At 40.4% G+C, this 27832-nt stretch overlaps 2 protein-coding genes across 3 annotated transcripts in view; one reads left to right on the top strand and one right to left on the bottom strand.

Moving 5' to 3' along the window:
- The window catches only part of bard1 (BRCA1 associated RING domain 1), a 24059-nt gene extending 19177 nt beyond the window's left edge, over window positions 1–4882 (top strand). For both annotated transcript variants that reach the window (XM_046053079.1, XM_046053078.1), the window contains 2 exons: window positions 2631–2728; window positions 4387–4882. In XM_046053079.1, coding sequence (XP_045909035.1) covers window positions 2631–2728; window positions 4387–4734 — 446 coding nt within the window. In that variant the 3' untranslated portion in view covers window positions 4735–4882. The remainder of the gene's footprint in view (window positions 1–2630; window positions 2729–4386) is intronic.
- A 5958-nt stretch (window positions 4883–10840) lies between these two features.
- vwc2l (von Willebrand factor C domain containing 2 like) lies at window positions 10841–27785 on the bottom strand. Its single transcript, XM_046054512.1, has 3 exons — window positions 27372–27785; window positions 16370–16499; window positions 10841–10992 (listed from the first exon to the last, which is right to left on the bottom strand). Exons 1-3 carry the CDS (start codon window positions 27783–27785, stop codon window positions 10841–10843), a joined length of 696 nt encoding a protein of 231 aa, XP_045910468.1.
- Window positions 27786–27832: the final 47 nt, after the last annotated feature.

The raw sequence follows: 27832 nt of genomic DNA, 5'->3' as shown, positions 1-27832 counted from the left end.
TCCTATTTTAGCTTCATTACACTGGCTCCCAGTATGTTTTAGAATTGACTTTAAAATTCTATTGATCACTTTTAAAGCTCTTCATGGCCTCTCGCCTTGTTATATTTCTGACCTTTTAGTCCCATACGCACCAGCACGTACCTTGAGATCCTCGGGCAGAGGTCTGTTGTCTGTTCCAGAGTCTCGACTGAAAACTAAAGGGGACAGAGCGTTTGCTGTCAGGGCCCCGAGGCTCTGGAACAGCCTGCCCGAGGAAATCAGGTCGGCTGAGTCAGTGAACTCTTTTAAGTCCCTTCTTAAAACATACTTTTATAGGAGAGCCTTTCCCGATCTTATTTGACTTTATTTTATCCCTTTTATTTTATTGTATTTTACTAATTTTATATTAATTTTTCATGCTCTTATCTTGTTATTTTTTTTTTTGTATTATTCTTTACACTTGTTGAAGCACTTTGTAACTTGTTTTTGAAAAGTGCTCTACAAATAAGGATTATTATTATTATCTTAATACGCACATGAAGTGCGAGATTGATCTTCTGATCTCAGTCTTGGAAAGAAAGCATACAAGCACATGTCCCAGAGTGTTGAACTGTTCCTTAAACATAATTTTTCTGCCTCCCTTCCCTTTATCTCCCAATTTGTTACAGTTAATTTCCCTGCACTTTCGTTCTCGTCACTGCTACTCCCATTGTTGGCCCAGGGAGGGTGTGTGCACCCTTGTGCTTCCTCCTTGATACACATGAGTACTGGCTTCTTCTTTTCAGCTGCTAGGGAGAGGCTTCAGTTGGACAGCTGCCCAGGGGACACGTGGCCCTGCCGGAGGCATTGCCAATGGTGATTAAACCCAGGACTCAAGTGGGGGCTGTTGTTTTGCTACTGTGTCACCTGTACTTTGTTCTAGCAGAAGCACAAAAAACAAGCACTAATCTCCTAATCAACAAAATCTAAGCTTGTCAGCAAAATCAGGCAGGCAAGACGCTCTTATTCTGAAATGTTCCATGTGGGAAGCGCACCCGTGCAAAAGACTGAACGAAAGCAGTTCACAAAGAGCTGTGAAGAATGTAGTAGAAGCACATATTAAAAACAAGTCATTAACATGTGGCAGGCTACACACTCTGCTGCTAAAAAACACTTCTGAGAGGCTTCCAGTGGAAGTTGATGCCGGGCTGAGGACGCAACTAAACCGAGGCACACACGCAGCCTATGTAATACATAGTAGCCTACATCCATTCCATGATGCATGACGATGAAGGGATTTTTGTTAGAATTTGTTAATAGGTTTGTTTTTTGTTTGAAATACAAATGTTGCTTTATGGTTTATGTTTTTTAAACATCACGCTATCTTTGCTTATGGTTTTAGCATTAGCCTCGAGTAGTTGTCCTAATGGATCAAGGAAGTGGGTTCGTCTGAAATGCTCACTCATTCTCTGACTCGGATGGGAAGGAGCTTGAGATGTTGTCATTCAGTCTTTGTGTTGTGTTGATAATCAGAAAATATGCTAATGACTCCTCAGCACTAAGCGCCATTGTCGGGAGCGATTGACCCCAGTATCTCCCCTCTTCTCTGCCCAAGTCTCTGGCAGGTGCCCCGTAAATGAACGCTGTAATTTAGGGAGGTGAACGAATGTAAATATACTATACCCTATGTTCTGGAGACTGCATGTGTGTACTGTATGTGTATGTATGTGTGTATGTATGTATGTATGTATGTATGTATGTATGTATGTGTGTTATTTGCTGATTTACGACAGGGTGCTGTGTTGTGACAAAGTGTACACACTCACACAAACACATTTGATAAGAAAAGTGAATTTATGTGTTCATGTCACCATATTTTGCAACTGGAAGTAACTAAGTGAAATGAAACGTTGGGTGCATGTGGAGAAATGTAGGTACTTTGAAGATGTGTTTTAGGTCTGTGGGAGTGTTTGCATCTCACCGTTGAAAGTGTTATGTCTGCATATACATAATCAAAACAGTTAGTTGAGCCAAGCCTTATGCTCAGGTATATTTGACATCCACTATACTTTTTTTATTTTATTTTTAATGTTAACAGATCTAGTTTCAATATGTTAAGAGGTCCAGCTTTTAAATAGTGTTGAATTTTTTTAATATACCCCAACATGTAATATTCACTAATATAACAGAGGCCCTGTGTTCAGAAGCATGTTTTATCTGTGACAGTAAGGGGTTACTAAAATGTGCCTTTTTTCCCCACCTGCATATCTGCCTGTACTTTTGTATAAAACGTTTCTGTCTTTCGAGATGCTTTTCTTAAGGATTTAGAACAAAAGATTTTTTTCTAACTCATAAAATGCCGGGTTGCTCACTGTCACAAAGTCACAGTTTGACTCTGTAAAACCTCAAGAGACAGAGAGAAGGAGATGATGCTCAAATTCTGCTTAAGCTTGAGATAACTTAAAACGAGGGTTGCATCATTAACTCCATCATGCTGTGGGCATCTTTCTCTGTCAACAACTGCAGCTTTGCCAATACTTGAAATCTTCTAACTCGTTGTGATAAAACAGACAAGAGCTTTGTCATCCTCCCTTTGCAATTGCCTTGTCACACTCTTTCAAGTCAACATAATTAGCTGTTGCTTTAATTTTTCTCTCTCTCTTTGATGCCAGGGGTGGAGGCATGTCTGCAGGCAGGCAAGTGGATGCCCGAAATTGAGCACGAAGCGGGAGAAGGCCCCCAGCGCAGTCGCATCAACAGATGTAGCTTGGTAAATGAGAGGCACACAAACAAACACATGAAGCAGATGAGTATAGATTGTCTAGACATTCTGTCCTTGGGAGAATGTGTTTATCCAGGCAGGCACTGTAGAGAGCCATTAAAAGTACTCCCTTGGACTTTTGGACTGTTTTGTGTTTTGAAACTAAAAATCCCAGTGTAATTGGGCTTTTTTGATACTAATTAAGAGAAACAAAATACTTTAAACTACAAATTGAATTGAATTCATAATAGAAAGAACATGCTATACATACAGAATATCTTTCATTGTTCAGCTGCATTTTTAGATAGATCGACACAAACGCATACAGAGAAGTACCAGTCAGGGAACGAAGTGTTTTTTGACTAAATCTAGGACCCGTTTGGTGTACATTAGAGGAAACACATGACATGAATGCAGCAAAAAATACTGCATAATCCAGGAGGAGGCAGACTTGCTGCAGTCTATAAGAGAACTATGATTTGAGGGAGGATTTATTTTCCAGAAAGACAACAACCAAAATCTACAAAGGAGTGGCTTCAAAACAACAACATTAATGTCCTGCTGAGGCCAAGTCAGAGTCATGATCTCAGTCCAAATGACAATTTGTGGCAGGACTTGAAAAGTGCTGCTCAGTCACCAGTCCCCATGAAACCTGACAGAGCTTGTGCCGTTTTAAGAAGAAGAATGTGGACACTGCATTTTCTGGATGGCAAAGCTGATACAGACCTATTTACGCACACGGCTATACTTGCTGTTAAAAATACGACATCTTTTATATAATATGACATCTTTTTCTTTTGATTAATGTCAAAAACCACATCCATTGTGATTCAGTGTAGTAAAGCAACGGCACTGAGAAAAGTCCAAGGGTAGTGAATACTTGCTGTGAGCAATTGCCTTTTAATTCCCTGAGTATTATTAGCATTTTGAAGGTCTTAAGAAACAGACTAATACATAGTTTGTTGTAGTGGTAACCCTGCACAGGCAGACATGATAATAAACACATGTTCTTTAGTAGATTTAAGATGTCCCCATTGTCAGTTTCTTCTGTTTTCTTTTCAGAATACGATGTCCTTTCTAGAAAAAAAAACACCTGTATCATCAATCATAATCCTACATTAAGGATACACACACATTCAAAAGCAAAAGCTAACCAAAGTGTAGTCAAAGAACATTCTCACTGGAAACTCTTGAGAGAGCCAGTTTACACCCATAACCGTTGAGTTCATTGATGCAGTGAATAGAACAGTCTCCAGTGGCCTAATTCACTGCTGTTTTTAAACAGCAACACTAAATGCTTCAGAGTTTGTCTGGAGAGCACTGCTGATAAAAACGTCTCCTGGCTCTGCCGCAAAAGAAATAAATACAAAGCATCGACACAGACACTTGGTAATATGAGAGCCTAGATTTATTGGCAAAGAAATTATTCAGTGTTTAACTTGATCATAAACAAAAGGAGAGCCTTTAATCCTTCTTCCACTGCTCTCACAAGCTGTGAGGCTTTATCCTGGCTCTGGCAGTGAGTGACTAACATATTTTAATGGGAGAAGATAATAGATATAATAACAGGTCTTTTCTCTCCTGGTCGGCTTTTGATGCACAAGGAAATATTAGAAGTTCCCTCTAATGCTTGGATTTGTTTTTTTGTAATTATTCATCTTTTGTAGCTCCCACCACTCTTCGATGGCTGTTTCTTCTTCCTCCTTGGCTCCTTTAAGGCGCCTTCCAAAGACGAACTTACCAAGCTGCTCCGGGAGGGGGGAGGCCAACTACTGGCCCGGCAGCCCAAGCCTGACAGCGACGTGACACAAACCCTGAGTGCTGCTTCCTACCACGCACTGCCAGGCTCCGACCAGGCCCTCTGCACCCAGTACATCATCTTTGACCCCCAGGGGCCTCACAAACCGACAGTAGTGAGGCGAGGTAAGGTGTGGTCAGCTCCCTCCACCTGGCTCATCAACTGCATCACAGCCTTCCGCCTCCTCCCCGTGCCGGACCCTCAAATGTTGGTCTGAATAATTTTTTCTTACGTTACATTAATAACTGAATAATAACTGAGTTATTACTAATGTGTTTTTTTGTTTTTTTAATATTGATCAAGTTGACACAAATTACTAAAACAATAATGTGACTTAAAATCTAAAATTAAAGTGGTAATCTGCACATTTTGTTGTTTCTTTTTGGTGGGTGCTAAGATTGTGATAATGTCTCCTATATACTGCACAGTATAAACCAGTGGTTCCCAACCTATTGGTCCGGATCCCTCCATGGGGTCACAAGATAAATCTGTAGAGTTGTGAAGGAAAGAAATGAAAAAAGAAAATTCAGATACACAAATTAGAATTTTTGGGTGGACTTCTCTCTAAAGTTGGCCTTTTTTCTGTAAGAAGTTTGATCGTTTTACCTTTTTCTTACCTCTAACAATTACTCAACTGAAATGATCAAATCATCACAGTTTTAAAAGAAAAATCATTCTTTGGTGGAACTGTTCTCAACTTTAGCTGTTTGTATGTTGCTTCAGAAGTGCTTGTCAGATGATCACATAGCTTTGGACCCCCCCCCCCCAGGTTAAAGAACATCATCCATCCGTTTTCTGATGCTTTTCTGGGTCTCAGTTCCTGTGGCGGCAGGCACATAAAGTAGCGCAGACATATCTCACCCTTGCTTCGTCCTCAAGCTCTCCCTGGAGAATTGAGAAGCATTCCAATGCCAGATGGGATATGCAATGCCCCCAGCATGTTGTGGATCTGCACCGGGTTCTCCTCCTAGGGGCGGCTGTGGCTCAGGAGAGCGGGTTGGCCGTTAATCGGAAGGTCGGCGGTTCAATCTCTGGCTCCCCCTGGTTGCATGTCGAAGTGTCCTTGGGCAAGATACTGAACCCCGAATTGCCCCTGGCGGCTATTCCGCCAGTGTATGAGTGAGTGTGAATGTTAGTTTCCGTTTGAGCACTTAGGTGTATGAGCACTCAGTGTATGAATGTGTGTGACGGGTGAATGCAGATGTAGTGTAAAAGCGCTTTGAGTGGTCGAAAAGACTAGAAAGGCGCTATACAAGTACGGAACATTTACATTTACATTTATCCTCCCAGTTGGACATGCCTGTGAAACCACCACGGGGGAGGTGGGCCGCCTTAACTGACTTGAACGCGAACGAGCAGCAAGTTTACTCCGTGCTTCACCCTGTGAAGGAAACTTATTTCAGCCACTTGTTTCCTTGATCTGATTCTTTCATTACCAAAAGCTTTTGGCCATAGGTGAAGGTTGGAAAGTAGATCTTTTGGTAAATTGTTCCCTCTTCACTGTGACCCTCCGGTACAATGCTTGCCTCACTGTCTGCCCTTCACTCACCCGTCTTCTCAATTGAAACATTTATGCAATTTTACCTTTTGTACATATCTCTTGGTTATCTGCCATTTTATGTGTACTGTGTGTGTGTGTGTGTGTGTGTGTGTGTGTGTGTGTATCACACTCGATCCAATTTCTCGTCTGCTGCAATATCTAATGAGTGGTTTAAGTGAAATTGCATTCCATATTCTACATGGTTTTACCAGGAAGAGAAGATTATCTAATTAACTAATTAAAAATCCCTGTTTGATACCAATGGAGAGAGTGGGTCCCTGAAAAAGACAAATGGAGATAAAAAGAGCAATAAAATGTGTAGAATAGGAAGAATCAAGCAATGAATTGTTCCGTCACGGCAGTTGCTGTGTCCACAAGGTGGGTGTTTGTATGTACCACCCCACCACCAAATCTGGGGTGGATGTATGTGTGCTGTGGGAGGCATTCTTCTGGCCATCTCCCAAGATGGCATTTCCAATGGGATTAGTCAGGGATGCACCTAATTGCTATTGATTGCTATGTGCTGCATAAAATTGCATCCCTTTTCTTGTCCACAGTGGGAGGCAGGAGAAGGCAATTAGTAGTGAGGACGAGATAGAAGCCCATACTGACTTGTAATGAAGTGGAAAGGAGGAAAGAACCTGTGAGTAATGCCCTTGAACTCACGTAATGTAACAAAACCATTAACCACTGGTATCTTCTCATTTTTTTGTCTTGCGCAGCCATGAGCCAGGAAAAACACTATACTTTTTATTTATTCTGTAATGTTCCGCTTATAGAAAGATGACCTGTTTCATAATTTCATATCGTGTATTGTTTGTTGTTCTTGTTTGGTTTTAGAACATAGAACGTGTGGCCAAATTCAAGGATTTGTTCCTGCAGCATCCTGTAGGGTTCAATTGAATTTCACCTCACCTGCTGCACCCACTGTACATTCAGCTGCAAAGAAATGCTGTGCTTTTTGCAGTAAGGAAGTTCACATTTTTCTGTAGTTGTAAAAGTTGCATTTTCAATCCATATTTTGTGGTCTTGTATCCAGAAAAACCTGCATAATCCTGAGCGAACAAAAAGGATGAACATGAAGAAATCCACACTGTTGCCAAATAACACTTCTTTTCAGGTCTATTTAACAAAATAGCTTTTGTCTTGATGAATGATACACATTTTCTTATTTCTTATGTCTTTTTTTTTTTTTTTACTCCATCTCAGATTTCAGAATACACATTATACGTCTGAAGATATTTACATATGAACAATACGGGGAACACCAAGGGTTGTTTGACTTTTGAAAATTTGGACCCTTTATTTCTTGTGGAGCTTAGGGTGAACCTGGTGCGAGCATGTAGTCATATACAATCAAAGATGCTCTTTATTTTAAACATACATTTCTAATTTCTTATAGAAATGACACTATCCCACTTTTGAGTCCCTCGTGAACAGACCCTTGGTGCCCCAAAACGTAAATACAGTTGATTGTATAATAACAGTGTATCTCTCTTTAGAATCCGGATAGTACTCTCTGTTGGTTTTCAGGCACACTTTATGTAACAGTTTTGTTGCTGGAAAAAAAACATGAGGAGAGGGGGGAAAAAATGAAATCTTTCATAGTTTCCAGCTACAGTAAGTTGGTGTCTCATGGAAAGAGTGAATGGTATACCTTTACAAAATGCCCATGTACAAGCCTGTGGTTTGAATGATGAGAGGACAAATGGGGTCATTTTAAATGGACGCTCACAGACAGACAAAAAGACTTAAGTTTCTTGGCAGAAAATGAACAAAGGCAGACTGCTGCTGATCTGTCCTTGAGACTGCAGCTTTCTATATTTGCAAGGAGAAATGTAATTTCTGCTGCTTTTCCCAGGCAGAGGCTCTCTCTGAGATGCGTGTAGTGGATGTGTGCCACATAAACGTTATTTTTTAAATATGTTTTTTCAAACGGCACACACGGTAATCTACTGCTTGTTAATGCACATGGCTCCAAACTCATTTTGTTCAGTTGTCAATGAGTGCTATAAAATGAATTTTCATGACCAGTGTTTAAAGGAGTGCAGAGCAACTCCTTTAAACACTGGGGGGGGGGGGGGGCATATTCCACTGTTTTCTTTCACTGTACTACCTGCTGTCAGCCTGGATCACAGCGACTCAGCTCTTATGCCTGGCGGGAGAATTTAGCATGTTCTCAGAATAGATGGTTTGAACACTTCTCTTTCTGCACTAGTTGATGGAGGCAGCTTGTAGTTTGCAAAGTAAGGAGATGAGCAGCCATGGCACCCCCAGTTTAGGTTAACAAATGTAGCGCACCTCAGAAGCATGGAAGGAAACTGTAACTGAACAATCATGAACACTACAATGAGTCGCAATCAAAAGGATCCTAACGATATTCATATCTGCCATTTTTGCTGCTTCTACATACTACTTCTATGAAAAAACTCTTTTTAGAGCAGTCTGTGAATTCAATTTCAGATTTTTAGCTGCGATTGAACGTTGTCGTCGTTATCCTTGCTAATTCACCCTGCTGGAATGTTGGAGGGTAAAACAATAACTAGTTTGGGGTAATACAGAACGGCATACCATTACAGCAAAGAGTGCAAACAAAGTAGCACTTGCAGTGCGGGCTGTTGATTCTGTATGAAGCCAAAGGCCATGCTTTGTGAGTCTTGTCTGAAACAGGTAGCAATGCCTCTGAGTCCTGTCAACTCACACACTGATTTCAGTCTTTCTCTGTTGCTACCCAGTATATTTTTGGATACATGTACAGTATAGGCAGAATGATTATTTGGCATTTTAAAGTAAGTAGGATGAATGAAGCTCCTTTTATTAATCCTAAAATGTCCGGAGCACTGTGGCTGTGATTGATAAACCATAGATGTCAGTTTTGTTTTATGAGTGCAGACCTCAAGCCAGATAGATGAGGTCTGTCTTTTCACATTGAAAGACACTAAATCATTGTAGCTTAATGATGAAAATGACCCAAGCTCCATTGTTGCACCTAAGATTGAACCGTACCCACATTATCTCAATTCTGTGATTCCTCCATCGCCCATGAGCTGCAGCGGAGTTTGCAGACTACAAGATTCTTCCAAAAAAATATATACATTTTTAGTGCCTTTTAAGGTAATGTACCTCTTTAGTCATCGGTCTTTATCCTATGTTCATTTCTGTCTCATTACAGAGTGCTTGGAGCTGCTATTAAGCAGCCCATCCATCACCGCCCAGGAATAGGGTCTAAAAGGTTAACAGGAACGGATTTTCTGGAAATGGGAAAAAATTCTAGTGATGAATGGCATGAGCTTACTGGAATTCACCTTCTGAATTAATGACTGGTATTTATCATCTCAAAAATATCGTGTTTGGGGCCTTGGTTGGGTGCTTTTTCTATCAGACTGGACCACTTGGGGACCACTCCGCTCTGGGAAAATATCAGGGCAATGCATTAGCTTGTCTCTATGTTATAGCCCTGGCCATAACCACAACACATTGGAAGAGTTATTCTAACATATTGGGGAAGGGAGGAACTAAAAAAATCTATTACATATCTATAGCAGTGGGCAAATGTAACAGCTTTGTATTTTCAAGCCTTATAGGTTTAAGTGCGTCTATGTGCGGATCAACACACTGTGGCTGTGAGATTGTGGATGAATTGCCCGCTTGTGTAGACTCACATGGACAATGTGCATGTGAATGCTGCTTAAAAGCATTTAGACATATGCAGATTCCCTCCTTTTGTCTGCTTGTTCTTGTTGAGTGTGCCCAGCATGCAGGCTGCGGCAGCGCCAAGCATCCAGCTGGATGATTTATCACAGAATACTCCTTGATTAAGGGAAATTAAAGCAGGCTGCTCTTGGCTCACTAATTGCTTTGATAACAAGTTCAAGCAGTTAGTTAGTGGGAATGTTTTGGAGGATATGGACCTCAGAGAGAAAACAATAACGACAATTAAGCCGGAAAGGGGGCTGCCCACAGCTTTGATGCAGTACTGCAGAATTTTAGATCTACCCTTCTCATAGTTGCTGGCTACAACCTTTCCTGCCCTTCAGCTAATTCTACAATACTAACTTGCCCTGCCTGTGCTGCTACAATATAAAGACATGACTCAAAACTGTGGTATGTAAAATCAAATCAGCGTTGTTATTGTTTTTATAACGGTTTATAAAATTGACAGTAGCTTCATCTAAGTGTTAGAGGTGTGTTTCTGCCATAGCGATTAAAAAGTCTTATGAAGACACAAACATTTATGTGTGATGTGCATCTTGTAAACAAGCTCTTAGGGTGAAGTTCTGAAACTGGAGCACACCTTTGCAGTGCTTTCACTGGTGTCAGTCCTCACATGACGAAGAAAAACCAACAACTAAAAAAGCGGCGATAAGTGTGCTTAAGTTTGTTTCTCCTGCTGTTGGAATTTTACAACACCTGCGTGATTTCGACAGACAAGTACAACAAGCAGATGACATACATACAGAAATCAACATGAGCAGCTCAACGTTGTCAGTGATTAGGAAATAGTTCAAGGAGCATAGAAACTTTTCGTGTGAGAGCAGCAAGTCAACTTCTGAAAATGTGTAGGACGATTCAAACTGGAGGGGTGGAAACAACCATGAGACAAGTTCCGTCTTCTTCTCAGTGGCTAAATTTGTAATTTGTGTGAAGCTTATGAGAGCATCTCTTTGACGCTATGCTGTCTCAGGTTGCTTAGGAATTGTGCTCCTGCCCTGTCAATCATATAAAATGGTGCAGTAGGCAGGGCCTTGCCTGAGCTTTTCCATCCTTCCCCTGTCGAGTCTCTCTATGACAACGACTGGCCGTTGAGGCACTCCCGCCGCAAGCACTGTGCCGGCTTCCACCAGTCTCCGTTGTGGCAGCGGCAGATGGTGCAGTCGTCCACCTTTACTTCAATTCCGGCTGGGATGATCGTCGTTCCAGCAAAGCAATTTGGACCTGCCACATGGGAGGGGAGGGGAAGGGACGGGAAAGAAGGAGAAAGACAGAAAAGAAGGAATGAGAATGACAAGAAATGGATGTGGCTCTCCTGAGAGCTTCTCTTTTTGGAGGGGTGGTGGAGTGATGCAGAGAACTGCAGGGAGTTAGGGGAGTCAGAGCAGACGTACAGATCTTTTCACGGGCATGCACCGATGGGCTTGTTTTTGCAACACTAAAGCGCTTTTGTTAGTCTCCCCTTCTCCCTCGACATGGAGCGCTTTGCATCCTAATGCGCCACGAGCAGAGAAGCCTGCCAGGCACTGGCTTGGCAGCACAGAGAGGCTGGAGTACAGAGAGAGACCGAGAGAGAGAGGGAGAAAGCTGCTTTGAGAGGCAGTAGGGAGGATGGTGTTAATCACTTCAGTCTGTATGAAAAGGCCACAGAACTCCTTAGCAATTCCTTACATGGTTTCTTTCCACACACACACATACACACACGCATACTCTTACATCCAAAACAAAAAAAGAACTCAGATTAATTTTGACGTCTGATTTATCCTTTTAAAACACTGTAGGATTTTCTTGTGTTGATCCCTTTTTGTTGATAAGATTCCTTTTATTCTAAAACGTGTTTGATTGTGTACGACTGAAACACCTCATACTCATGTATTTGATCATCTCAGCACATCAGCCTGGGTACATTTTAGGATCTGTACTTGAGGAAGCCAAAACCCCTGTTACATTTATGGGGATGCAGTGCATTCATTATTGGTAAATACCACATGAAACGATTATATCCAGTTTGTTCCTCCCTGCCCCGGCGTGATTTGAGGCGTGTATCTCTTCCTCTTCTACAGAGAGAAGCAAGAAGGTGCCAGGAATTTGCACCAGTTTTAATCATTTAGACGAAGCAATCAGCCGCTCAATTGGTGTGACGGTGACTTTGCTTTGGAGGGCTGTCAGTATTCAGCACTTTAAAACCTGCTAGATTCAAGACTCCCCTACGAGTAGTCATAAAAACCTCATATGTCTCATAACTCTTGAAGACACAGTAGCTTTCATAGCTTAGTGTCCCAGTGAATTTGATTTAGTACAGGCCAACGTAATCCTAGCAATGTAAACGTGAAACAGTACAGTTAGTAGACCTGAGGAGCATGTGTAATTAATACAATTAATGATGGCTGAATTCCATTTAGCTGCTTGGATTTCAGGGACCTAGCACACTGTCTTGAATTACTGTAACACTTAATTAGAACAGAGTCATCATTAATGTTATTAGTAACACCTATGCTGTGCTGTGCAACCAGCTTATATAATAATTAGCAGCTCTCCTTTTTGTTTTTGCCGTTGACCCAAGTCAACACTACCAATTTGCACGAGGGCAGGGCTTTTTTTTTTTTTACAAACAGTGCCACAATTTCTGCACCGCCATTAACTCTTGTCTCCTAAAAGTTGTTTTGTGGGAAGCATGGCCTTTTTTCACGGGAGACATTTTGACACGTAACAGTGGGGAAAAGCACAAGTGTAACTGATGAAACTAATGATGGCTTAATTCCATTCAGCTGCTTCAGTTTTAGGGTCCTGGTATTGTGCGCGCTGGCTCACATCCCACTGTCAGGGCTTACTGGGACACTTAAATAGAACTGAGCCATTATTGAGGTTATTAGTAACATATGTGCTTTTCCAACTGTGACAAGTCAAAGTATCCACTGTGATTAATTAGTGTTTTATGGTAATGTTTAGACAACTCAAAGCAGATAAAGGTCAGGTAAATATCAGGGTCTTGGTTAAATATTTAAAAAGCGACACTGACTAGAAGAATGAGACGTCAGGCAGTCTGGATGCACGTTGACTTTTCCAATGTTTAACGAAGGCCATGACTTTTACCTAACCTTAACCAAGTGTTTTGATAGCCTAAAGGCAAATGGGGTTGGCTAGTAGCTTCCAATATTTCACAAACTTTTGTTTCAGCTGTCTAAGTGATTTGGTTAAATTTAGTGCAGTGTTTATGAGTTAAAATGGAGTGCGGAAGGCCATAAATATCCATGTGACACTGACAAAGGGAGCTGTTGGCTACCTAATATCCCCATCCTTTGCCTCAGCATAGATGTGTCCCCTGCTCTATTCGGACCTGATAAAAGCCCTTTGATCTGAGCTTAGAGGAGACATTGAGAGTGCCTGCCAAGTCTTAACTCTCATTGATCCACTGCTGGACAGCTGGCACAGGTTACAGGACAAACTCAGTAGAGGTTGATAAGGGAAGAGGGCGACTGGTGCTGCTGCCAAGTGTGATTGTTTATAGCCAGATAGATTTGGAGCCCACAAGGACACTGTTTCAGCTACCTGTCACCATTCGAAGGACACATCACCCATCCAAGTTTGTGATCGATTCATGACCAATAACATTTTGTGAAGTCAAAAAATATTTGTCCTGTGTCAAAACTGTCTTGACACATCATTCTTTCACTGACTACAGCTTAAGGAGTGAATGCATATTAGGAGTCATTGCAGTCTATTAGGCTCAAATAAGATTATGGTTCTTTAGAGCTAAGAAATGCTTCCATACAAACTCACCTTTCCAAAAACCTCTTATTCACAAAAAACTGCAGCTGCAGTCCATAGGTGATATGAATATGTTGCAAACTGTAGCTAGCTCTATGGCACTCCTACTTTGTGATGTGTTAAATAACCAGGACAGCCTTCAGACAGATACTAGGCAGATCTATAATCCTATCATACTGAAGAAACACTGGCCGTTTTACATGACTACCTCTCATTATCATTTTCTTCATGAGAATTAGATAATCACAAGTATTCCCTGGTGAATTAACTGTATATATAATTCATTATAAAAAATTATAGCTGAATCAGACTCAATGAATGCGGAGCTTAGAGATAAGATGCTCCCACTGGCGGACTTTTCTATTGTGCTGCCTTCTGCTCGGTGTTGCTGTTTTCAGGGTGAACCACAAAGAAGGAGACGAGCTAAAAAGCTGCATTCCAATAATGAAAAGCTTTGACAAAAGGTTGGCAGTTGTAAGCATTGATTTGGTTATTTGCAGGTAAAAAACAAAAACAAAAAAGAAACATCCACACATCAAGGTCGTAACCACAATACATTTAGTTTAAAAATACTTTTTTTTTTTAATGGTGAAGTATAGTTAAGACCTACCTTAAATTGAAATATAATCATTAATCATGTTTAAAAAAAAATTCAGCAATCAACCACATTTAGCCCCATTTTAAGTGTCATGTATTTCAACTTTAAATCACCAAATCAGTGACTAATGCGAGCTAATTAGCCATGTTCAACACCTTAATAACGTTTCAGCCCTTCGCAATTAGGCCAGCCCTTGACAATTGTGACTGATTTTGAAATTTAAACAACCCAACATCTTAATTTTTTTTTTTACTATCTGAATGAGTGGGTTCAGCCAGACCTTTCATTTGAGCTGGAACATTGCAAATGCAGTGTGGAGATACTACATCTGAACTTCCTACGCAGTAGAGTTTGTCTGCAGATGCACCAGCCTCTTCAACCATGACACTGTTTAATGTGAGTAACACAGCAGACATAATCCATATAGAGTATGCTTCTTCATCGGTAGAAATAGGCTGCCACATAAAATTTTGTGAAATCAGCATGATCTCTAAAATGCACATTTTGTGTCATGGTGTTCCTCCACCATAAGAGGATGAGGTGATAATAAAGCTAGAAACAACACTTTTATCTGTTTACCTGTTGGAAATTAAAGGAAATTTTCCGATAGTTAATTTGCTATATGGCTGCTTTGTGTTTAGTGCTAATTGCAAAAGTTTGCATGTGCTTACACGCTAAACCAAGGTAAACATTGTACACATCATACCTGCTTAACATCAGCATGTTATAGCTAGCATATTAGCATGCTAACGTTAGCATTTACCTCAAAGCACTGCTGTTCCGCTAGCATGACCGTAGATACTACAGCTTTACAGACCCTTGTTCAATGAGCATGACAGTATAAAACCTCATGGTTAAGTGATTCAGATTGGATTGGAAAAGGTGGTGCACAAAATACATTGACATTTTAAAAGGGTTGTGCTCATTTCACATAATTTTCTGAAACGCTTGCAGCATGGAAAGTACTTAAGACATGTCTGTCTGCCGTCAACTGATTGCATGTCTAACTGAAGCACATATGTGGATGTCTTCCTTTTACAGTTTCCTTTCCCTTGGCCAAAAATGAGAGCTAAACAGCATCCGTCATTGTCCTCTCCCCACAGCCCCCAGCCATCCACTCCCATAGAGATTTATCTGGCTACCAGAGCCTGGCCAGGCACCCTTGGGGAGCCCAGAAACAGCAGGCCTACCCTGAAATGCCAAGGGTGTCACTGTGTCCTGTCAGCCTGGATTAGCTCTCTCATAGCAGCGTCTGCAGCCTTGTTAGTGTGGGTGTTTGTGTGTATGTGTGTTGAAATGAAAAGAAAGAAAGTAAGGGGGATGAAGATGAAATGAGAGAAAGTATGAAAGAAAATGTGGGTAGTTGTGGTGAAATGGCCATTTAGCATCCGCCTCTAACTAAATTCCTCTCTTCACATTTATAGGTCAACCGCTGCTCCAAATGCAAAGAAAAATATTTCAGGATATTTGTTTTGCCTTCTTTCTCATAAACAATTTTTCAATGTTTTGGTGTCAAACTCAACATAATGAGAAAACTGAATGTAATAAGAAGGCATATAAATCACCAGAGTACATCTTACTGTTTATCAGGTTCTCATTTGAGTTCAGGAAAACCTTCTCTGGCAGCTCCTTCAGCAATCAAATGGTCTGAATCTTGCATTTGAGCCATGTCAAAGGACAAAATCAAAAGAGAATGCAAAATGCTGTTGTGACTGTGCATTTGATATTACCCACAGGTCTTTGCTGTTGATCATTCTAGCCAGGATGACATTGCAGACAAACAGTTACTGTACTTTGGTCATAAAGCTCCATCTGTCCCCCAGGATTGGTGCTGGCAAAGGGAAATCTCCCACCTCGCCTTGTAAATAGCCAATGAACCATTGGAATCCTATAATTCTAATTTAGGGATTGGCTGTGTGTGACAAGGGCGTCAGGGCACTGGGAGATAAAAGGCTCTCCGAGGACCCATTAGTCCCTCCTACCATGCCTTTAATCAATGGGCTAATGTTTACTCTGCTTAGTGTGTCATTTATAATTAAAACTAGTACTGCTCATTAGTGTCCAACGGGCCCAAGGTAATAATTTTAATTCATAAAACATCAATTACATCCTCATCCTGTAAAGGCGCGGCCATCAAATGGTGATGCCACAGATAAACTTTCCGTCATTGGTTTAATGAAAATTTAATGACTTCTGAGCAGTGTGCGCTGAATTCCAGAGGAGATGAGTGTTTACCGTTTTTACAGATGGGGCAGCATTGCTCCGGCTCGTACACAGGGTTGACACACTCTGGGACGGCGCAGTCGGACACCACACAGTGCACCTCATTATTTGGTTCGCAGCGGCACCATTCACAGGGTGACGGCTGTGGGCAGAGGCGGGAGGAGAGAAACTGGGTTAGATGATTCAGTAGGTTTCACCTTCATGAGTCTATGTGATTACTACTAGTCAGTTGAAGAAACAGCCTGCTCTTATATGCATTTTTGCTGATGTTTCCCAATTAAAAACAATATGCATTTGATACCGTCTTCAAAGTAACAAGTTGATCAATTATTCACAATGCCAGTTTTATTAGGCTTCTTGCATCCTAACAAACAAAGCCTGTAGCTGACTTTGAATAAAATCACTAGAAACAACTAATAGGGGGAGCCTATGAAGTGGTGGTCATGATATTTAGTATTTTGCTGCATTTGGCTGCAGCCTGCCTCAGGAAACAGTTCAGAGGCTTATCTTACCACCTCTGCAATGTGTAAATCAGTGCAATGCAGCTCTCTTTGCTGCTGCCTCTTACTTGACTCTATCTTTGCAAAGTCTCTTGACCGGAAAATGAACTGTAATGCAATTACATGGAGTGGAAAAATACAAACTGTTTCCAAATCACGAAAGGTCAGCTGTTAATCATGTTAGAGTTTCTTTCTGCTCATCACAGTAAACAGCATTTTGAGGGCCTCTGCACTAGGTATGATCATTCAATCACTAGTACTCTGTACTGACCTTAGAGGGTGCAAATATTTCATATTTGATAACCCTATTGCAATTTACATTTGATGAAATATAGATTTTTTTTGGTAGGTTGCAACAAAACAAAATGGTTCGGATGGATCATAATAAAGTGGGTGAGTTATCCATTTGAAGGATTCATAGTCCAAAACATATTGCCACAGTCAATATTTGAATGCATTTCAATTGAGATTCAAAACCAGCTACTCTGGGAGCAAATGTTCACTCTTGAATGACCCTGAGGTCGAATAATGCACTTACCTTTGGACTGAGCATTTTCCCCTTGTTTCATGTCTTTATGCTAAGATAAGCTAACCAGCTGTTGGCTCCAGCTACATATTTACTGGACAGCTATGTGAGTGTTATCAAACCTCGCATCTAACTCTATGCAAGACAGTTAGATGAGAAGTAAGCAACTACGTATTATACCATCAACCATCCCAACTGCATTAGTTCTAGAAAGTTATAGCTAAATTTCCATTTCCTAAATTGAATTGTAGCAGCAACAACAACAACATTATCGCTGTCTGTAATCCAGTTTTGTGTACAGATAAGTGAAAGGGCTGTCGTAATACTGGATGCTTTATTCTGACTTTTAGCAGCCAATTTTGCCAGGATGCCAGGCAGTCTGGATGCACTGCAGCCACACACTGAATATGAGCAACATTAAGAGATGGAGATCGAGCGAGAACAATAGAAAAGAAAGCAGATGCATAATCCATTGTCTGATTGTGGCCATACTTCCTGGACTTAAAATAATCTAAATGAAGAATGAGATCTGCAACGTCATGTTTAAATTAAACATTTAACTGTAGCCAAGGATGAGAGAAGAGATAAGTCCAACACACGCCTAAGACCTATTTTTTTTTCCAATTTCCCTCCTTTTTGAAAATGTACAAAATTGCCTCAACTGTCCATCTGATGTACTTCTTCTGATATGTCAGACTAGGATTAAAACATAGGATGTGAAACTATGTATTGGATATGATGTTTATAAAGTGCAAAATTATCAGCATATATGGCATATAAAATCAGACTCACCACAAGGACTGCATTTATATGTAGTTATGTCTGTAACATGTTTGCGTCCTGGTATAAAAAGCTGTGTTCTGTGCCTCTGCTTTAAAAGATTCAAACTCTTAGTGATGCTAATGATGATAGATTTAATCTGCTTATTCATTGTGTCTGTTGCATATTTTATAGCTGCCGCTCCACAATGTAAAAGCACATCTCAAGGCCTTTGCTTTTTCTAGTGTAGCTGCACTGAGATGATAAAAGCTTTTAAGAAACACACACACAGATGGTAGATGAACATCTGTAACTCGCCTCTCCTCTCATATCTTACCCGCACAAGTATTTGACACCAGTCGGTTCACGTAAATAAACCATGGCAAAGAAAATTCTCTTTTGCAGAGTTAAACGCCCCTGGAGTTATCCGCCCCTCTGTCGGTTTGAGTTGCTCACACAGAAATGTACCAATTAAAGAGCAATATGTTGTCTCATACATATGGAAGATGAACTACATTTTGTCAACCTGATAGCCTTAATCTGTGGCAGCTGGCAAGGTGGGATTCAGGGTCAGCAATGGAGCATATAGGGCTGTTTCTCATGATGTCATGGCTGCATTTCAGGTTTGTGAATAGTTGACTTTTTCTTGGGACCAATAAAAACCTTTGTTGTCCATAAGTATTCTGGGTTGGGTGAAGATGAGGTACCTTAACCTCGGACAATATATAAAAGCAATTAATTGTTACTTTAAATTGATAATGAGCTTCATACTGTTTTTACTACAGTCTTTCAATTAGGTTCAAACTCACTTTGTTTACATGCACAATAATATCCCTGTTGTGATTTTGTAGAATCCCGGTTATGTATTTTTTCATGTGTTAGTTGGAGTACTGCAATAAAAACTGAGATAATGCTGCATGTGAACACCTTGTCCATCTTCGTAATCAGTCTGTCATGGCTCAACACAGAAGGGCTAACTGTTCAGGTCAAGACTCAGCAGTTTACTTACATCTGAAGGGCAGAGGACACTCGTTTGAGGACCAGCAGGTGCACATTTTAGACAGAGAGGATGAATGGTTTGAAAGAGGTGTCAAGGAAACCATCTACACCCGGGTTGAGAAACCGTTGCTGAACAGAAGAGGGGGTCTGCGCCACCACTTATCCCCCACTTATGATGCTGTCCTTTCATCACTTCCCAGGAAACTTAACAAACGTAACCTCTTGGCCTCAGGTGAAGATACCAACAATGATTTTGGCCTCGGGTAGTTCTAACGACCATAATGTCTGCCGTTACAACAGCCAGGAGCACTAACGAACCAGCGGTATTGAAGATCCTGGCAAACGACCCCACTGAGATTAAATAGCTGAGTTTCCCGTCAGTAAGAACTGAAGAAGTCTCTCGGATGAGGGACAAAACCTCTTCTAGTATCTTCAACCAAGTCCAGTTGCCCTTGACTTTAACCTTCTTTGGATAACTATGACCTGGATGACTGTGAACCTTCACTGACAGTCATGTATGAAACTGTTTCCTCAACTTCAGTTATTACATCCTGGAATCTATTGTCAGAGGATAAAGTGTATTGTTGATGAGTCAGTCAGACCTGCGTTGATGCAGACAACCAGAAATGTGGATATTGTTGAAATAATATATAAAAGGATATGAATATCCCGAATATGATCAATAACACAACAAAGATGCTTAAAACCAACTTATCTGGTCTCTCTGCACAGTTCAGGTCAGTTGACGTTCATAGCAAAAGCAACTATGAACAGTATCAACACAAAACATGCATCTAAGATAAGGCGTATTATTATCTTTAGAGGATAGAGGAGACAGCTGGTAAAATGTAGGGATAAATTGGAATTCAACTCAACATAACAATTAACATATATTATTAGTTTGGTTTGAGGCGATACTGTCAATATTTTTTAAATGAATGTGCGCCAGAAAAAACAAAAATAAGCTTTAGATTTGTCATTTATGGCTCACATTTATTTTTATTGTTGTCGAACTGACTGAATGTTGAGTTTTCTCATTCAGAGGTGTGTTTTGATCTCACAGGTACCACTTCATGTAGTATTACTTTTTTTCTTTTTCTTTTTTTTTTTTAGTTGGAAAACACGCATTTGTCAATACCGAGTTCGCTTCTTCAAAACTCATCAAACTGTCAGGACACAACAGAAGACAATGCCGACTAAACTGTGAATCACTTGTCACTGCTTTCACAAGAAATGCATTCAACGACCACTGTAAACTGTTTTTTTTTTTTCATTTGAACTCAACCACCACGAAACCTCTATGTATTTGCACTCCGTTTTGCACATGTTCATATACTATACTGATACATTTTAAACTTTACTTTTAAAAGTATGAAAAGTAAAAGTACTCATTATGCAAAATGACTCCATTCCAAGTGTTACATTTATTATATATTCTATTTTTTAATTATTCCTGATTCAGTATCGTCCAAGTAGCATCTGAATGTTGTGGAGGTAGAAGTATCAAGTAGCATAAAATGGAAATGGGCAAGTAAAGTACAAGTAACTCAAAGTTTACTTAAGTACAATACTTGAGTAAATGTATTTAGTTACATTCCACAACTGGATCCTGGAGATGTGTATGAAGTGTTTTGAATGCATTAGTGCATTTTGGGGTGAGAGATTAACTGTTGTTGTTGAGCTGCATGTGGGTAAAGAGAACTGTCTGAACAGTTAAAAAAAAATGTTACTCGGTTTACAGAAGTAGGTGTTACCAAGTGGAAATTTCTAAGTCCAAACTAGAGGAATGACTATAGGAGACAGTTTATTCATAGCCGATCACAATTGGCCTTTAAAATAGCATTTCAAAGCAGAAGTGGCATTTCTTTATTGTTTAATTTGGCAGACTGACCAGTAAAGCAACGCAGGTGGGAAGCCTGCCAGTGCAGATGCTTCGTAGGCACAAGTATATTAAAAATGTCATTTGAAAAAGAAAATGATTCCATGTACCTATGACACATCGCAGAGACTTTCAATGTATTCAGCCTGGTGCTTTCAGTACGTCCTTTTGTGTGAGGTCTACCGTGAAGAGGATCAGTAGTGCCTTAGCCCAGACTCAGAAAAAAAAACCTGAGCACCAGAACCGAACTAAGATGTGTTGGCACATGTTCTGGGGGGGAAAAAAGTCTCCTGTTGTCCCTGGCTTATTGGCTGGGTATTGAAGTGAATCTGCTGCCATGCTTTTCATTCCCACTCTGAGACACAAGGAGACGACCAGGGAAGCAATGACTTGTCAAATACCCTTCAGTGTGGCAAATGGGAACTTAAAATACTTTGAGGCTGGACAACAGTGTCACAGAAATCTCACCCATGCGGTTAATAGGAGTGACAGGAATGTGTTGACAGTTAAACTGCATGCTGCTGTTGTCCAGGTCAAAACAATATTTTTCTGGTGGTCAGGGAATACAGAGAGAGACATGAGGCTGAAGATTTGTGGATGAGGAGAGTTGGTTGCTAAAAGCACCCTTGTACAGGGGCACTTTAAGTGCAAGGAAGTTGACGAGAGAAAAACTTGTTTGAGAATTCTTTGTGACCTAATTGTTTGCACTTAATAATTTCGTCTAATTAGGGCCATTCTTGCCTCTGGCAAATTGGATAGGAAAATCAATTTGAGCAATCATTTTTACAGCTTTTATGTTGGTTTTGTCTCATAGGTGTCTGTGCTGAAAAGTGGAGTCACTAATTACTGTTGTGTGCGATGTGTAGGCAGCTGTGTGTGTGTGTGTGTGTGTGTCTATGCTATTTTAGATTCATTGTTGTGTTTGTCTACATGTGCTTTCAAAGTGCATCTCCATAATTATGGTACATTAAGTTCTCTAAAGACTTGTTTTGAGAGAACAATTAAAAGAGAATTTCTATCCTTTTTCAATCTATTATAGTTGCAGAGTGGTAAAAAGCAATGTTTTTCTCTGAAAATGAAATTGCCTCAACATTTAAGCCCTACTCAGTAGAAGGCCTTAACTGAACTGCACTGGATAGATTAGTACCTGTCTCCTGGGGATTTAAGGAAAGGTGAGTTAGATCACTTGCAAATTAATCAATTTGCATTACTTGCCTCTAAATGAGAAATGATTGAAGGTAGTTAGATGGTTGAAATCTACTGTGTGTACCTTTGTCACTGAAAATGTTGGAGCCCGCCCCCCCTTTTTTCAACTCTGCATCCCTTCCCTAGGGGGATTGCAGGAAGCATGGACGGGATTGTTCACATTTGAGTTCACATCCCAGCCCTAGCCTGATGATCTGGGATCTGAACTCACCCTATATCTCCTGGTTCTTGATTGCAGCTGCGCTGAGGCCAGAGGCACGCCGGCAGCCATGCTGGGCTGGGGACTGGTCCCTTCCTCATCTGATGGGGAACCCTGTAGGTGAAACACCTACTAAGGTTGAGTGGCATGACTCTATCACAGGGCAACAAAACAAAGGAGTAGAAAATACACCCACTATGCCTACAAAATCTGCATTGTATTAAATACTATACTGTTAACAGTAAATATTTGAGTGGTACTAGGAAATTTACTTTAGACTTATTTGTGAGGTTGCTGATGCATGAGTTATACCAGCATTAGATTCAACAAATGACAGGCTGACTTTTCACTGCAGTCAGCTGCTTTGTGTTGAATGAATGCCCAATACCGCTTGCACAACAATGACTGCATACTGTACTTACATGGGACTTAATGACTGACCTATTGCATGATGGAATTTTCAGCATAATGAAATTGGAAAATTACTCAACCTAAATCAATTCTTCCAAGCATCCCCAACACTCTAAACTGACCACATCTTTCCTGTTATTATCCTGAGAGGCTGTGTCTCTGCATTTCTTCTCCATCTGCTACTGAATATAAATGCAAACGTCTGCACAATGTAGCTCTGCAAACGAAATGCCAATGAAGTCTACACTAAAGGTTAACCTGTCGGCGTCTCTAAACAGGGATCTGTATACCAGATACTGACTGATTTCCTTGAACCCTGCAGGGATCCGAAGCTTTCATGTCCTCACTGAAGAGACCCAACCTTCACACAGGATGTGGGCTAAGACATTTTAGTTACTTGTGGGGTCTTACAAAAGGGGAAGGGGCTCGTCCTGCACCACTTGTTTCCTTATTTCTGTGATGTCATTTTCACTGAGATAATCAATAACAACAAATGGATGTTTTTTTTCTCTCCCTCAAGTACGAATAAATGTCCTTCCCTCTTTGGGCACTCCAGTCAAGGTTAGCATGAGTGTGAGCTGCACTATTGATGGATTTGATCTCACATCAAGCTGCGAGGCTTACGCACTCACAGCGGCCCTTACAAAATACTGTATGTGGGCATGCATCCCAATGCAGGACTGAGCTTGATGCTGCCTGACGTGCAAACACACCAATCAGTACAGATTAGGTACATAGGTTTTAAATGGGTTGATCCCACACGCACCTTATTAACAGCAACACTATGAACACTTTCGTGCTGATGTGCCACTGCATAATGGAGGGCTGCAGCTAAATAATTTTCATTATCAATTTCTTGTTTATTATTTTTTGATGAATTGTCTAATCATTTAATATAACAAATGAGGGTAATGCCCATTACAATTTTCCAGAGCCCTAGGTAACATCTTCAAATTACTTGTTTTGTCCAATTAAGGATTAAAATCCCAAATTCATTCCTTGTACAATCAGGTGAAGCACACAAAGCAGCAGTCTGACTGGTTGGAACCAGAAACTTTGACATTTTTGCTTGATTAATGCCCTACATGATTAATTGCATATCTTAATTGTTTTTGATTATTTTTTATGTCAGTTAATCAACTAATTGAATCGGCATTGGCATATTGGCCTCCATTAGAGGCATAAAATCCTTGTTAACAATGGAAAACTAGAATGCTATGACTCTTTTGCTCATCTAGCTAGATGTACTAGAGGCAGATACTTGACAGTGAAAATAAAAGGCAACTAAAGAGGTTTTACATGAGCAAATCATGGACAAAACATTCTGCTGAAGCCTGGGAGGACAGGTAAAGACAAGTGGTTGACGAGACATGCAGTGTTTCCCCATGATTAACTTCAATGATTTTTTTTTGTAAAGCATAATTTACTTGGGGCTTGCCTTAAGTTTGTGTGAGTAGTTGGGGAATTGCTAAACCCCAAATTAAACTTATTCATGTTAGTCAACACTGTAAAGAGGTTTTCAATAAAAAAAAAACAAAAGGTTGGACTGTTTGTGTAGATGCACACTTGCTGGATATTATGTTCATATGCAACATATGCACAAGTGATTTAACTTTGTAAATATGCATGATCAGCATTTGTCTTCAACACAGCCCTTACATTTTTGTTGTTTAACCATAGTTAAACATTATCTTTCCCTAGTTTAAAGCTGCACTAATAAATATTTTTATTAATAATGGGTCAAAAAGCTCTGTGTAATATGAAATGGGTTACTTGAAGTGACACACGCCCAGAGAATTATCACAGACTCTGCAGTTCCCCTCTGCACTTTGGAACAATGTTTTGGTTCACTGTCGACGCTCTTATCAACCTCATCTCAAGCTGCATCAGACAACAGTTATAGTGAGAAAGCTCTGTTCAACCAACTGTATGCTACATGTGCAACACCAAACAGCAGACAGAGTTAGTAACGAGCTGGTGGACATAGTGGAGCATTTAGCAGCTAAAGAGTCAGATTTCCCCAAGGGTTGGTAGAGAACAAAAACAGAGCTAAGAGAGTATATATATTAGACCATTGTCAAACAATATCTCAATATTGTGTTTATGGCTTCTTCCGCTGCCTCCAAGTGGCCAAAAAAAGGAAAAAAGAAGCAAATGACACTACTTTAACTGAGTGGTTTTAGTCTAAAGACCTTAACCATACCGTAATGAATTGCTACTCATAAACAGTATATTTTAGCAGGATCCAATTGATCCAAACGTTGGTTTTGAATATTTTGCAGATATTAATATAATATACGTTATGTCTGATACTTAGGACATTTCTAAATCCAGTACTTTTTCTCACAAAGCATTTTAGTGCTAAATGCAGTGCTTTCAGTCTTTTGTATATTGTTGATGCATGAGATGTCCATGCTTTAATAGCTCAAAAGATGGCTTAGATAAAATAACATGCTCAGACTTGTTCTTTTGGTTTTTGTTTAAATGTTAACGGATTCAACTAGCATTACATTGAGTAATTATTGACAATTTCTGTCTGTTTTTCTGTGAACTTTTTTGTAAAATTGTGATGCTAAAACATTTGTCAAACATCTGAAATGGTTGTTGACATGTATGATTTAGAGGTTTTCGGGAAAGAGGTAGCATTGCATATCAGTTTTATTTGTGTCTTATTTGGATTGACGCATTGTTTGATCTCTAGTATGCTGCTGATCTCTTTGCTGATCTGCCTCTGACAATGCCAAGAAATCTTGAAGATGCTTTTTATAGCTTAGTTTTAAATTAGTTCTGAAGTGCTTTTGTTCCAAGTAGACGTCACAAAATACGTGATTGAGAAGTGTTCTACTTCACTGACACGCACATTGTAAATAATATAAAAAATCTGGTGCTTAAAATTGTGCATAAAATATTTGGACTGGAAAAATGAGTAGCTGTTTGTGGGAAAAGCAACTGTCTATCCACAGAAATCAGTTTCTGAATAAATCTGAGGTAAGAAACAGGCCATGTTTATAAAAATAAAAAATCACATTTTCACAGTTCAAAAATCAAGAGGAAATTGTTGATGTCATCATACTACCAGTTTGCTGACTTCTCTCAAATTCTGGGCTCACTAGTTTTTTTTTTTACCTCTAACATAATGTCATAACATGTAATTGTTAAATCCAGAAAAAAGATACATTCAGGCATTATAACAAGAATGAAAAACAACCAAGAATCTCCAAGCTAACTTCAGTCCTCTTAATTCGGACCAAAGCATAATGACATTTTCCATTGGAGGTTTATAGCATTTGTTTGACACAACCATATAGGACACACTAATCTAAACTTATTACTGATATACTTTCACAGAGAGGAATAAGTGCTATCATCTTTTTGGTTGATCATACCTTTTTGTCATGTTACATTTCATTTACTTACAGCCCCTATCCACATGTGAGGGATTTTAAATGAGGAGGTTTCCTAATGGGCCGCAACAGTTTGAACAGCCTGAAGTTGTGGTGCTCATACAGTGTCATTTCAAATCAGGCAGTACTGTCATGCTCTATAACAACTGCTGAGACACTGGTCTGATGGGTAAAAACAGTGCTCCCTTTGCAGGAGATGCAGGGAAACTGAATCTGCCAGCAATGACTCAGTGTCCACAAATCAAAATATTAAAATTCTCTTATAACATCTGTCACTTTAGCAATGCTGGGTGAATGTTCAGTTGATGTTGCAGGGAGAAGGGGTTGGGGATGACATCACTGGGGGAGGCAGCCATTTTTATGCCCTTGGCCAATAAACACATTTTAATACATACTTTTACAGTATGCCAAGAATTGATTCTCACACCAACCAAAAGCCTCACTAACCCAAACCCTCCACAAAAAGTCAATGCTGTTGTTGAGCTTTATTATGCATTTTTCAACGATAAATATCATTGAAGTCAATGGCTGTCAACAAGTTGCCATACCAAAAGGAGTGTGTAGGTGTTTGATCCCATGAGACATAGTGGCTGCTACCACTATGACATATATTTAGTTGCATGTTTTAATTGATGGGCATCTATCACTTGTCAAGAACACGGCTGTTCATATTGCTGCATATGAAATTTAAAACAACTGAATAGCCCAGACAGGCTGCCATGTAAGATGGCTGCTTCCATACTTTTGGCTGTGACTGACTGAATCAACCTGGCAAGATGGAACCAACTCATGAGCATCAGTTGGGCGCTATAGCCCCTAAAGGCGTTTGAATACGATCATATAGGGTATAAACGATTCTGTCAGAAGGCAAGATCAAATACAATACCAGATTGGAAACAGTAGCCTACCTGTAAATCTTTATTTTTTTTTTAAAATATGATTGCTCCTCCAACTTTATGACACAGAAAGTTTAGTGCATATTGGAAAGGCACAACTGCTAGAATTATGCCACGACTTGGGTTTATGTAAGTTGACTCACCTGAACCGTTTTAATGTAAACATTTTAAGAAATATATTGAGTTTGTTGTATAATAAAGAGATCCAGGTTGGATCTTGGAACTCAGATCTTACCTTGAATTCTTCCAGTATTTTATACGTTTTCCCCCGGTACTCGCAAAAGTTTTTAACTTCCTTGCACTCGGGGCAGCATCCATTGTGCTCCACTTTGGTGCACTTGGGGTGCAGTTTGGGGCACTCGGGCTGGTCGCACACAGGCCCGTCCTCCGTGCACACGCACGGACAGTTCGAGTGGCCCGGATAGAAGCGCTCCCCGAGTTTGTAGACGAAACCACTGTCGTCCACGCATCCTTTCCCCCGGTAGTCATCGAAGACGATGCTATCACTGGCGGTCCGCTCTGCCTCGTCCGCGGCGTAATCCTCGGGGTTACCCACCGAGGCCGGAGACACGGCGCTCAGGGCCAGCAGGAACACGAAGGCGGCCGAGAGGAGAGGGCCCATCCTTCGCCGCGGCATCGATATCCACATTCAACAAAATTGTGTGAATGTCATCCCTAGGCTCCCGGTATCCTCTC

The sequence above is a fragment of the Micropterus dolomieu genome, linkage group LG07 (genome assembly GCF_021292245.1).
Source record: "Micropterus dolomieu isolate WLL.071019.BEF.003 ecotype Adirondacks linkage group LG07, ASM2129224v1, whole genome shotgun sequence".
NCBI lineage: Eukaryota > Metazoa > Chordata > Actinopteri > Centrarchiformes > Centrarchidae > Micropterus > Micropterus dolomieu.
This window is presented reverse-complemented; position numbering and strand designations above follow the sequence as displayed.